The sequence below is a fragment of the Loxodonta africana genome, chromosome 7, assembly GCF_030014295.1.
Source record: "Loxodonta africana isolate mLoxAfr1 chromosome 7, mLoxAfr1.hap2, whole genome shotgun sequence".
Lineage (NCBI taxonomy): Eukaryota > Metazoa > Chordata > Mammalia > Proboscidea > Elephantidae > Loxodonta > Loxodonta africana.
The window spans coordinates 62,830,301-62,842,977 of NC_087348.1; the positions used below are offsets into that span (position 1 = coordinate 62,830,301).

The 12,677-nt window shown below is 35.7% G+C and overlaps 1 protein-coding gene across 3 annotated transcripts in view; it reads right to left on the minus strand.

Moving 5' to 3' along the window:
- PRMT3 (protein arginine methyltransferase 3) overlaps nt 1–12,677 on the minus strand; it is a 127,755-nt gene that overhangs the window by 113,093 nt on the left and 1,985 nt on the right. For all 3 annotated transcript variants that reach the window (XM_003411968.4, XM_064288346.1, XM_023550778.2), the window contains exons 3-7: nt 11,820–11,902; nt 10,431–10,480; nt 9,408–9,510; nt 5,331–5,490; nt 3,260–3,404 (exon numbers count right to left, since the gene is read on the minus strand). In XM_003411968.4, coding sequence (XP_003412016.2) covers nt 3,260–3,404; nt 5,331–5,490; nt 9,408–9,510; nt 10,431–10,480; nt 11,820–11,902 — 541 coding nt within the window. The remainder of the gene's footprint in view (nt 1–3,259; nt 3,405–5,330; nt 5,491–9,407; nt 9,511–10,430; nt 10,481–11,819; nt 11,903–12,677) is intronic.

Here is a 12,677-nt window from a genome sequence, read left to right on the forward strand (position 1 = left end):
CATACCCCCAGAAAACATTTTTATGCCAATATTAGATTTTTTTTTAAGCATATAAAGAAGTTCTTAATTAAAAAGCAAGTCGTTTTATTTAATTGCTAGATCTCAAAAGGGAAAATATCCATAATTAATTCCACGATTTTCATTATTATTTCTAATTGCTTAACAAATGAAATTTTGTCATGTATTAAATCTGCCCCGGAAAGTTATTTCTAAAAATTACCCAAAAATCTAATGTTTAAATAAATTGATATCTTAATTACCCAATTTTAAAAATGTCTTTTTTCAAAGCACACCACTTCATATACTTAACACCTTTTCTATACTCCTCTTACACTATAACCACCAGTGATTTTTGCTGAAACGACAAAACCTACAAAGGGTGAGCATCAGTCAAGAAAACAGTCACTTGGAAAGCTCTCACCAACCACATGGCTTCCCCACTGCTCCAACTTAATCAATAGACTCCCAACTGCTGTCCTAACTCCACGCACTGCTGCTCAACTCAACTACAGTCCTTCACTCAGGCTCTTCCTATATTCATCTGTTTTCTTTCATATGCTCACCCCAACGAATGAAATGAAATCCAGAGTATACCAAACATAGTACCTTGTACATAGCAGAGCTTCAATTAATAATTAAACTTTTGAAAGGAAAATCCACTAAACATACGCAAAAGCAAGCAAATGACCATTCTAACCATTTCTAAAGCTGTATTCTAACAAAAGACTAATACTTTAATATAAAATAGAAAGGTAATAAAACAGAAATAGAAAAATTATCATTTGCACTCACCTATTAAAACTAAGAAACAGAAAAAGACAACAAAATTAGGGCTCTAATACTAATGAGCAAGGTAATATTTTAAGATTAGTAAAGTGTCATAGAATTCTTTCTAAAAATATTTTTCTTAATATAAAAAAAGTTATAAGAATGAAGCTAATAAGAGAAAAGTTACATACCATAAATTTCATACGTACAAAGAATACTACGTTTGTAGTTTATGTGCTAATGAAGGTGGACAGAATGCATTAGCTAGCTGTAGATACAATGAGGGAAATACAGTAAAGAAAAATTACTGAAATTGAAATTACTAAACAGCACTATGATCTGTGATAAATGCTCACCAGGGTAGGCAACATTTTTTGAAAACAAAAAGCATGATAATCTCAGATTTATGAAGATTAGTCAATAATGACTCTTCTGCAGAAAAATAAGGGGGCCAAAGTGGCAAAGGATTTTGAAAGTTCATGTAATCTGTCCCTCTACCAACCCTGCCTCTGGCATTCAAGCACATTTTCTTTACTTTACTTCCAGAAAGTAAGATCCAAAACTACCTTTATTACTAATTATAATCAAAACATTATGCCAAAACAGTTATTAAAATATCTGAAACTAAACAACAAAAAAATCCAAATCATATTTTTATAAAAGCGAAGCCAATTCAAGTATAAAAAACTGTTCTCGTAAATATGATTTCTCGATTTTAAATTATTTATAAAAGTCAGGTGGGATTCCAGTAGTAGCATAACCTTGAACAGTTTATGTGCTAAGAATTGTTTTGATAAAAAAGAGAAATATAGCTTGATATAATGCATGTTTCACATTAATCCATAGCCCAAAACTCAGCAAAATATGAAATGGTTAAATAGCTCATTTTGAGTGAAGTATATCTGTATTTCCTATAAACACTTATTCAAGTCATCTCCAAAACGAAAAGGTTACATGGTACAACAGGTAAGCGAAACTACGGCTTGGAGAATGATAGCAATGAGGATTCTTAAGTAATTCTCTAAAAGGGGAAAAGATGGCACTGAAAACTTCAAAGTGGAACTTCTTTGATCTATGTACATTGAAAAGACCTAAACATATATGGCCAGGTGTGAAGATCCTCTAGTTATGGGTATTCTTTGTTAGCTACGAAGTGTCCAGGACAGGGATTTATAATGTAAGTAGTCAAACACTGTAGTAACAACATACACATGCGTATCTACTGGGAGTCTTAGTTACCTTTACCTGTCTGAAAAAAACCAATACAATTTCCATACCGAAAAACATTGAAAGTTCATGGCATTTAAATTGAAGGGGTGATTTAAAATGACAAACATGGGTTTAGATCACCTCCTTTAAAGACAGTATCTTGGACACAAAATTAATTTTAACAAAGAAAAAGTCAATTTCTTTTAAACAAATTCATTCTGGACTTAAAATAATTTATTAGTCATAATAAAACATCTTGTCATTTCTAATGCTATGCCATTGTTCCAGTGACAACAAAAAGCACAACCGATGGTGACACGTCGTTAGTAATGACACAACACTGCTTTAAAAGACCCACGTAATTACAATTATTATGAATCAGCAAACTTCCACTCTGTGATTCTGCAGAACTTACTCAATAAAATATATCAGTGTTACTAAATACCTTTGGTTATTTTAAATGCACAAGTTTTAGGCAAACCTAGTCTTACAGCTTCAGTGAAAGAAGACAATCTTTTAAGGACGACTTAGGAATGATTTCCACTTGTTTTAAGAGAAGGTAATGGTGGCATCTACCAAATAAGAATCTAAAAATTTCCATCTTCTTTATAATCCAACCTCTTCTTTACTCTAGTTAGACATTTTCAGTTTCAGAGTTAAAAATGACATCTTGCTATTTTAAAATCTGTAATACCTTGATAAAACATAACTACCAGATCAAGCTAGAAACCTAGTTCTATTTTACATGTACATTACCATTATAACAGTTAAAAACAACTGTATTTAAATACCTAATTCAACCAATTTTGGAACACTTCTATATGGATGCTTCTAAATATGGGAAAAAAAAATTATGCCATAACAACGTGAGAATTGTTGATAATGAAACTTTTATACCACAGAACTATTATCTGCCCAAACTGAAATCAGTACTGTCATTCAAAACACTAAAATTAATCATCTCCTTTGCACCTTAACAGGCAAATACATGATTTGTTCCTATTTAATAACTGCTCTTGAGAAGACTAAAATCACTAGCAGCTGTTTTTTTCCAATGTTCTATTTACATCAAAAGTGATTTTATAGTAAATATCAATAATGATCTTAAATAACATTTATGACATTGGTGCTTATGTAATCTTTATAATCCACAGTAAGGTATCAAGCAGGCACCAAGAAGGTTTAAAAACCAGTTCTCCTACAGCTTATGTATTAAGAAAGAATGTGTTTTATTCTGTTTTTCCTTTAGTACGGATTTGGCACATTTGTGCTCTTTTCTAACCTTTAGCATTTCTTCATGTATCCCATAATGCCCATATGAGCTGAAATAAACACCATCCTCATCTTCCTGGAGGTCCGCAATGGCAACGGTAGATGATGAGCACGTTCTGACATCTGCGTTCATCACAAAATCCTGAGCCAATTGTCTGTAATCAATTTGAAATACACCCTTGAGACAGGTTTACCAGACCATGAAAAAAGGAAAGGCTAGAGGTTGAGGAAGAGGAAGGGGGAGGGAGTGGGGTGTGGGGTATGATGAACCGTTTAAATCACGTTCTATCGTAAGCAACCCAAAGCTCCCCCTGCTGGATGTTAAGCAGCGGCATTTTCAAAGCCAGTTTAGGCATTTCTTCTGCCATCCACAAAAGCACTGCCAGCGGCAGGTAAAGCTCTACCTTTCAAACGAACAAAATAAGAACATTATCTTTATTCAAGTGTACTATTTTCATTGTTCCAAAATCTTTTCTCAGCAGCTGAATCAACACAGCATATTTCAACTCTATTAACAGTCTTCAAAACCATATTATCTGATGAGAGGGTTAAGTGGGCAGAAAGTGGGCCCATATTGAGAATTATTCACATATACCACTACCCATTCCAGCTCTAAAACTCAGTCCCCTTTCCCATCAAGATGCATTAAGAATCTACAAGGCATGCATGGGGGAGGAGGGCAAAAAGGGCAGATAGTAGAACTGGTGTTGGTTACTAGGTTACTCAGCATAAAAATCTCAGAATCACAGAAGGAGAACTATGACCGGCTATATTACTTTTCCTGTTGGACATTCTGGCAAACCATCAAATGGATACTAGGCAGTAGCAATCAGCTTACAAACCCAGCACGTAAAGAAAGCTCAGAGGTATATTTAAAGAAAAACAAAAACCCAAACCCATTGCATCGATTCCAACTCATAGTGACCCTTCAGGACACAGGAGAACTGCCCCATAGAGTTCCCAAGGAGCAGCTGGTGGATTCGAACTGCGAACCTTTTGGTTAGCAGTCACAGCTCTTAACCACTGTGCCATCAGGCTTCCCTAGTGCCGTGGCTGCCAAGCAGCAGCACCAGCATCACTTAAGAACTTCAGCGCGATGCAGGCTCTCAGGCCCTCCTCCAGGCCTCCTGAATCGGAACCTAGACGTGAACAAGCTCCCCAGGTGATCTGCATTAACATTAAGCTTTGAGATACACCACACCAGCAGAAGTCTAATTTATTCACTGGAGACAATGTCCCAATATATCTGGCTTTTATGACTAAATACATGAGAGTTACATTTCGATCCTTTAAAAGTAAAAAGTTTAACCCCGTATTTTCTCCAAACCTAAAAAACATTAACTGCTCCACTTTAAAAATCTATGATAGGAAATGTAAAATGGAGAAATCCTTTAGAAACAACAATTCAAGAGAAGGCAATATCAAAGGGCAAAAACACTCAAGAGGGCAACACTCATCAGAACAATTACCATCAGTACAAAAATAATTATAAAGAAGTATTCAAGAGCAGGTAAAAGCACAAATCTTACGCTACTCGATTCTATCTACAATGCATAAAAAGGCCGCAACTATTTAATATTAACAAAATCAAATATGGACACCATACTTTTTACGTATATAATTGTTTTACCATATTCTATCTTGCCATTGGAGTCCCTGGGTGGTGCAAATGGGTCTTTGGCTGCTAACCTAAAGCTGAAGGTTCAGGTCCACCCAGAGGTGCCTCGAGAGAAAAAGTTAGCTATCTACTTTTGAAAAATCAACACGGTTCTACTCTGACCATGTGGGGTCATCATGAGTCAGAAATAACTCAACAGCGACTGGTTTTTATCTTGCCATTAGACGTATTATTTTGGGGATCTCAATAATACAGAAATTTTTTCTATCAAACCAAAAAAAACTCGTTGCCGTCGAGTCGATTTTGACTTATAGCAACTGGACAGGAAAGAGCAGAACTGCTCCACAGATTTTCCAAGGAGTGCCTCATGGATCTGAACTGCCAACCTTTCGGTTAGCAGCCGTAGCACTTAACCACTAAGCCACCAGGGTTTCCATTATTTTCTGTAAGATTGATAAATTACTTCATTTTTTGTAGATCTTCCCGCGCTCTACCTAATGCAGCTTCAGCAGACAGTGCCCTGGCTTCCATGTGTTTCAATTTTTCAATAACAGATGCATTTTCACTGAGTCCATTGGGGTATGAGAATGGGAGCGACGCCGGTTCATAAAGGTCTTCTACATCTAAAGAAATAAATGGACATTATTATCAGACCAACTTTTATCAATGAAGCAAGTAAAATGTTAGGAATAAGTATATCCTAGGTGCCTATTTTGTGCTCAACTGAGAAAAATTAGTAAAAATACTTTTAATTATTTAACATCTGAAATGTTTTGACTTTAATTCAAAGAGCATGCTGTTAGTCTAAGTTTTTCATTAGTCTGCTAAAATGATAACACATACAAATATTAATTACATTGAACCAAATTCGGGAAGAAAAAAAAAAAGTGGGAGGAAAAAAACTAGTAACTTGCTGATCCCCAGGTATCTTTCCAGTACATGCATTACTTCTCATTTCATCCTAAAAAACAAACCTAAGATGTAAATATTTACCCTCCTTTTGGGAACGGGAAAAATAAGTATCAGAGAAATTACATGACTGGCCCAAAGCCAAAGAGCTGTTTAATGGAGGTGCTAAGACCCAAACTTGGGCCTGACTTCTTAGCCCATGTTCTTGGCACTACATAAGGCCACTTCTGAGGTTCTGTGTCCTTAAGTGAAGAAAAGCAGGCATTACATTCAGATGCTCCTAAGCCCTGGCAGCACAATGGTTAAGAGCTAGGGCTGATAACCAAAAGGTGAGCAGTCTGAATCCCCCCAGCCACTCCTTGGAAACCCAATGGGACAGTTCTACTCTGTTCTATAGAGTCGCAATGAGTCAGAACTGACTCAACGGCAATGGGTTTGGTTTTTTCAAGAAGAGTGTGTAGATAAAGAATTCTGTATTTTTCATCCTGGGCAAGGAAGAGTGGAATCTATAAACCAACATCCTATTCATTCAAAATTCCTAATTTAAATTCAACTTCACTATATATAAATCATTAACATCTGCTGTAGAACTAATAACTCTGCAAAATGAAGTTAATAAACAGAGCCAATGACTTTTACAAAATCCCAATGTCTCACTAACTTTCAGATCAAGCAATAAAAACAGTGCAGATACATTACATTTTCTCCTCAGTACGGTACTAGGAGAAATAAGGCAACATTAGTTTTTTGTTTTATATTCAGTTTTTAGCTGTGATACTTCTGAAGATACTTCTTCAGAGTTGGGACAAAATAGCTAAGCTTAGCAAGTATATGATGATATTATAACCTTGAGGCTAGAATCTAACTTTAACTTCTTGTTATAAAAGCAGTACCGTGCCATTAGCTAGATTCGTCTTCCACATGCGTCTTCCACTCAATCGCGATTATATAATAAAACCACTCTGGCAGAATACTGACTGAGTCATTATTTTGTTATTAAAAAAAAGTAGACATTCACAACTTAATTCACCTGAAGTGAGAGCAAAAAAAATTTTTTTGTTTTAATTTTTGCCTGTCTGACAGGTGAGAAGTAGTATCTTGGTGTTATTTTAACCTGTATATCTCCAACTGGGTGAGTTTAAACACTTCTTCATATGTTTGGGGGCTATTTTTAGATCATTTTTTCTGAATTGTCTCTTCATATATTTTTCCCATTTTTCTATAGTTTTTGGTGCTTTGTCCCTCAATTTTTAAGAGTTCCTGATATACAAAAGATATTAATCCGTTGTGGAGTATGTTCCAAACATTATACTGAACTTTTTCTTTAATTAACAAAACCCATATTTTATTTACATTTCATTAATTTTTTCCTAATATCCATGTTTCAAGATTCCTTCTAAGATACCACACCACATTTAGTTGTCGTGTTTTTCTCAAGCTCCTCTGGGCTGTGACAGTTTGTCACATTTTCCTTGTTTTTGATGACATTGACGGTTTTAAGGAATACTGTTAAGGTATCCTGTAGAATGCCCCACAATTTGGGTTCACCTAATGTATTTCTCATGGCTAGACTGGGATTATGGGTTTTCAGAAGACCACAGGGGTAAGAGACATTCACCTCACCCTCACCCTACCTCCTTACCTCACCTCACATACCACACACCACACCACACCATCACATCACATCACGGGTATGTACTATCAATATGACTTATGACTAATTATGGTTTGCCAGTTTTCTATGCTATTTTAAAATTAATTTCATTGCCTAGTTTCTTCATCATCTCCTTTAACAACTTCATCATCTTCATATCCTCAAAGCCTAAAACCTAGCAGGTGCTCAGTAAATATGCTCTGAAAGACAGTGGAGGTGAAACAGCTGGTCATAAAGGCGAGACAGGAGAATGATGACCTTCTCTTCCATCTGTCTGCACCAACAGCCAGGAGCACAGATTATCTGAGAGAATGTGGACAATGCACTCAAGGGCAAGCCCAGTTTAAGTCCCATCTCTTTTACTAGGTCTCTTTAACTGTTCTAGACCCCAGTCATGGCTTCTTCATCTAAACTCCTCTAGAACTTACTTACTCAATAACAATACGCTCTCCTTTATCAAGAACTTACGCAGTGGCAGATACTATGCTAACGCACATTATCCTCGCAGGAATCTTTAAAATTAGGTCTCATTATCACCTTTTTACAAATTAAAATTAAGGCGGAAAGAGATTAAGTTTATACACCTTTGGAGAGTCAGAGTTAAATACGGATCTGTATCCAGTGTTCAGCACTCAAGTTATCTGTTGTTGAACACAGTAATCTCTTCCTCTTCTGAACTGCACTACCCTTTCTACTTCTCAGGAAACTTATATTCTACCTTGTGGTGTAATACAGGATAGACATTAACAAAAACAACACTGCTACCATTAGACTGTCGGCTCCCCATGGGAAGGATGGTGACATTCATATCCTCATGTTCCTAAATCATCTAACGTACTACTTTCATCCTGGGTGCATTCAATAAATGATTTTCAATTTAGAAAGTCATGAAGAATGCTCACTGGTGCATTGTCATTTATCAAATAGTTCACTTTGGTCACTCGGAGGAAATGAGATTAAAGAAGTTGTGAGAATCTGGGAAAAAGTTAACTTGGGAATCACCAAACTTTAGAGCTAGAAAGAATCTCAGAAATCTGGTCCTAATTCCTCATTTTACAGATTGAAAAGACTGGAAACCAGAAAGCTTAGTGCTTCGTCCCAGGTCACACAGTTCCAGATTACTGTATTAAGGTTCTTACTACTACATCACATGACCACACACCTTAATGCTGATCATTCCCAAGGAAATGAGTAGTTTTCTGCAGTTCTGGCTCACCAAAGAACTGCTCAAATACACACTGTCAACCTATGACCAGTAGAGATGTGTGTCTATTTAGGATGGTCTTGCTGAACTGAAGACAGCAAGCCCTCTATCTCACCCGACTGGCACAAGAAACATGAAATAAAGTATAAATAAAAGAATAAATAATTTACCTTCTATAGATTAGACCTATAAAGTGCCTACATGAGGCCAGCAGAATTTTCACAAGATCCTCTTCAACAAGGAATCAACAAAGTACACAGCACAAGTAATCGAAAAAGAAAGCTGCAGTCAAGAAATCAGTGACCCTGCCAAAAGGAGGGCTTAGTAGTTAGCACGTGAGGGTATGCCCATGAAAATTTGAGTAGAATCGGTTCAGAATCAAACAAAATCTCAGCAAACTCACTGTCTTAAGAGATTGCCAGCTCTGACTGTATGAGACAAAAGCAGCAAATACTAAATCTACTTTAAAGTTTTTTAAATCAGTGTCTGAACAACTTAAAATTATTCTCTCAAGTCTTCCTGTGTTTCGAAATATCCTATACAAAATGTTTAAACAAGCTCATAGCTCTATATCCCTCTCTGGTAATTGTTAGTAAGGCCATCAGTTTTTAAGCAACTCAAATATTTTTTTTCTTTTTTTACAGACATCAAGTACCTGATGTGGTCTTTAGCAAATTAAGAAGATAATACATTTTCTTAGAACGATGAACCACCATTTTGCCATAACAAATGGCCCTATATTAGTTAAAGCATATACAGCGAGTTCATCTTACCAAACTGAAGTAAAAGATCATCTTCTAATACCGGCTTCAAATATTCTTCTTTCTCCCAAGGCACTGGGTTGTATATGGAATTCATATACTCAACTGTAGGATTCTGGATGTAAAATTAATTGCATGTGTTTTCATTGCATTTTAATCAAGAAATCTCCCTACCAAAAACTAGGGAAATTAAAAAAGGAAATCAAGTCTATATGACACAAAATCAGTATATCTCAAATAAACAGTCTGCCTTCACCTGTCACTTTATTAATTTGTTTAATTAATGGTTGCAATGTAGTTTTATATTGCTTGGATTTGGGGAAAGTGGCAATAAAAGGCATTCATTTGAATAGAACCAAAAAAGAACCACCAAAGTACTTGAAAGCACCTAGAAATTATTTCTGATTTCACTGAAATAGTGACTATTAGTAATTTCCCATTTTAAAAAAAGTCAGATTCCTAAAAGACATTGTTTACTCTGGTCTTGTGTTCTAAGTTTGTTAAGACACTTGTTTTTTAATTTGATCTAAGCAAAAGCAAGGGAGGAACTCTGGTGGTGCAGTGGTTAGGTGCTTGGCTGCTAACCAGAAGGTCGGTGGTTTGAACCCATCACCCACCCCGTGGAAGATATATGTGGCAGTCTGCTTCGGTAAAGATTTACAGCTTTGGAAACCCTATGGGGCAGTTCTACTCTGCCCTCTAGGGTTACTAAGAGTTGGAATTTGACTCGATGGGAATGGGTTTGGTTTAAAAGCAAGGGATAGGTTACCGGACACTGAAATACTTTTCATGTAAGAATGATTCATCTCTTAGACATGGTGATACTGCTAAAGACGCCACCTAGGTAACATCTATATACATTTACGTGATGCTTTATATTGTGCTAGTTCCTGATGCCTGTGATTTCCCCAGTAAGATGAGGACCAAATTTAGAAGTTCATTCTTTTATATTATTTTAAACAGTCAGTGCATTGATAGTCACTGTGCTATTTCTTTAGGTTATAAACAAAGTTATAAATTATGTTACCAACTTACCTTAAGTCTAATAAAATTTATTAGCTTAATGTAGCCATAAAATTCAAGCCCTAAAGGGGGGAAGAAAAAAAAAAGATAGTTCACCTATGTTAACATGAGTTTTGCTAAACTGACCTGTTCTATAGAAGATTCTCTGGTTAGACAATAAAATATTTCTATCCTTTGAACTACTACCTACAATATTTTGAATTTCTTACTAAGAATTAGAATAGTTACTTTGATACTTCTGAATATCTTAACTGAGAAACAGCCACAGATGGTACTTTTTAACATTTTCCTTATATTTCTAAAAAAACAGGAAAGTAATTTTTAGAATTCAACTCATTTGTCAGAAAAACACAAACTAGAAAATTAGGTTCTAAATTATACCAAATATTTTGCAATTGATATTACAGCTGAAAGTTTCTACAGTGCCAACTTTTATGGTACGTACCAAATTGTAATTTTACCAGGATGTGAAATAAACTATACTAGCTTTTACATAAAGTAAATAATGGAAACTAAAAAATAATGTGGTTAAGTCATTCACATGTCTTACGTGAGTAGCTGCAGCTAAATTTATTATATATAAACATATCACATGTTTATCTGAGACCTAACAACCTGCCCAGTATTTGCTATTTTTCAATAATGTCCCGTCTAGTTGTTAGTGCATACAGGGACCAAAGAACTAATTCTGTATTCTTCTATATCCACATAAAGTTAGAAGCAGACATCTTTAAGTGTGTTTAAAAGCAAGATTCAAGAAAAACATCGCCTGAATATTTTGCCTACCACCTTACTTGAACACTCCCTTTTTCCATACCCTCTTACCAAACTTCTTATAAAAGTCAATCTTGTAGGAATTATCCTAAGCAAACTAATTTTGGTATCTTGCCCTTTTCTTTCTCTACAACTCAGTGTCTCTACTTTTTCCTACATCTTTTTTATCTTTGTTTTTTCCTACTCATCTTCCTTCTACTCAGTATAAAAAGAAACAATAGATCCCTATAAAAAAAAGGCAGGCCTTGAAGTTCACATTATACTCTGACTGACTGGGTTGTCTTTTTCCGTAACAATCCACCTCCTCTTCCAAAGCCCATCTCTACTCTTGCTCTCCCACTCCTGAATTCCATTGTAATATGCAATCACATATACGTGCCAAGCTCATTTTTTCTTTTACGTTGTGAAGCAAATATAAGCTTACAGTGAATCTTGTCTAAAGAATGTCTTATTATTAATCTTCTCTCAAAGGCCACTTGTCAAAAAGGCTTTTTCATTTCCATAAGGCAAATTGGTACTATATATGTTTCACTATATTGGACTTGTATAGAACAGGAAAAATTTGAAAAATCCTAAGGTTTGAACTTAAATTTCACAACTAAAATTTTCTTTATTCTAAATACTCACCATGCTTATGGACCATGTTATCGATATTAAATTGGTGCTCAGACTTACAGTGTGAAAACGTTTCTTCAGCAGATGTGAACAACCTGAAAAATCAAGCAATAATAGCATCATGGAATACACCAAAAACCAAAACTAAACCCGCTGCCGTCGAGTTGATTCCAACTCAGAGTGACCCTATAGGTCAGAGTAGAACCACCCACACGGTTTCCAAGGAGCGCCTGGTGGATTCGAACTGCTGACTTTTTGGTTAGCAGTAGTAGCTCTCAACCACTACGCCACCAGGGTTTCCATCATGGAACAGTCCTCCCAAAAACGTAAATATTGATTTCATCTTAAATATATATATTTTTTCTCTGCTGGTTTCTAGTTTTAATTCCAGTTTAGAAAAAAACAATTTACTGAAGAAAGGAACCCAGCACTTTTATGGGGAATTAGTACTTACGAGTCCCACTTTTCATCTAAAAAGAAATTAACTATCCTTTAAATAAAGTTATTGTGACAAATTTATTCATAAATTTATCAAAAGGCTTTTTTAAAAGAAACAGCTGCCTCGGACAAACTGTGTTTCTCTCAGGTCAGGAAAATTCCCTACTTGAGATTCTTTTCTCCTCTAAGCATCAACTCTGCTTTCAGAAGCTCTGACCTGGCACAGCTCAAACTGCTTTTAGAAATAAAGCATGCCATTTTACAGCTGGCACATTCCTAAAGTGCCGAATACTTCACAAGTGATCTTGCAGTGTTCCCAAAGTACTTGCATTACAGACACTGTGTAGACCAAGCTTCTTTATTATGTGACCTGCACAGCTGAAAGACACAAAGATAGGAATACACAGCAGAGAAGCTACATGCCTTTTTTAT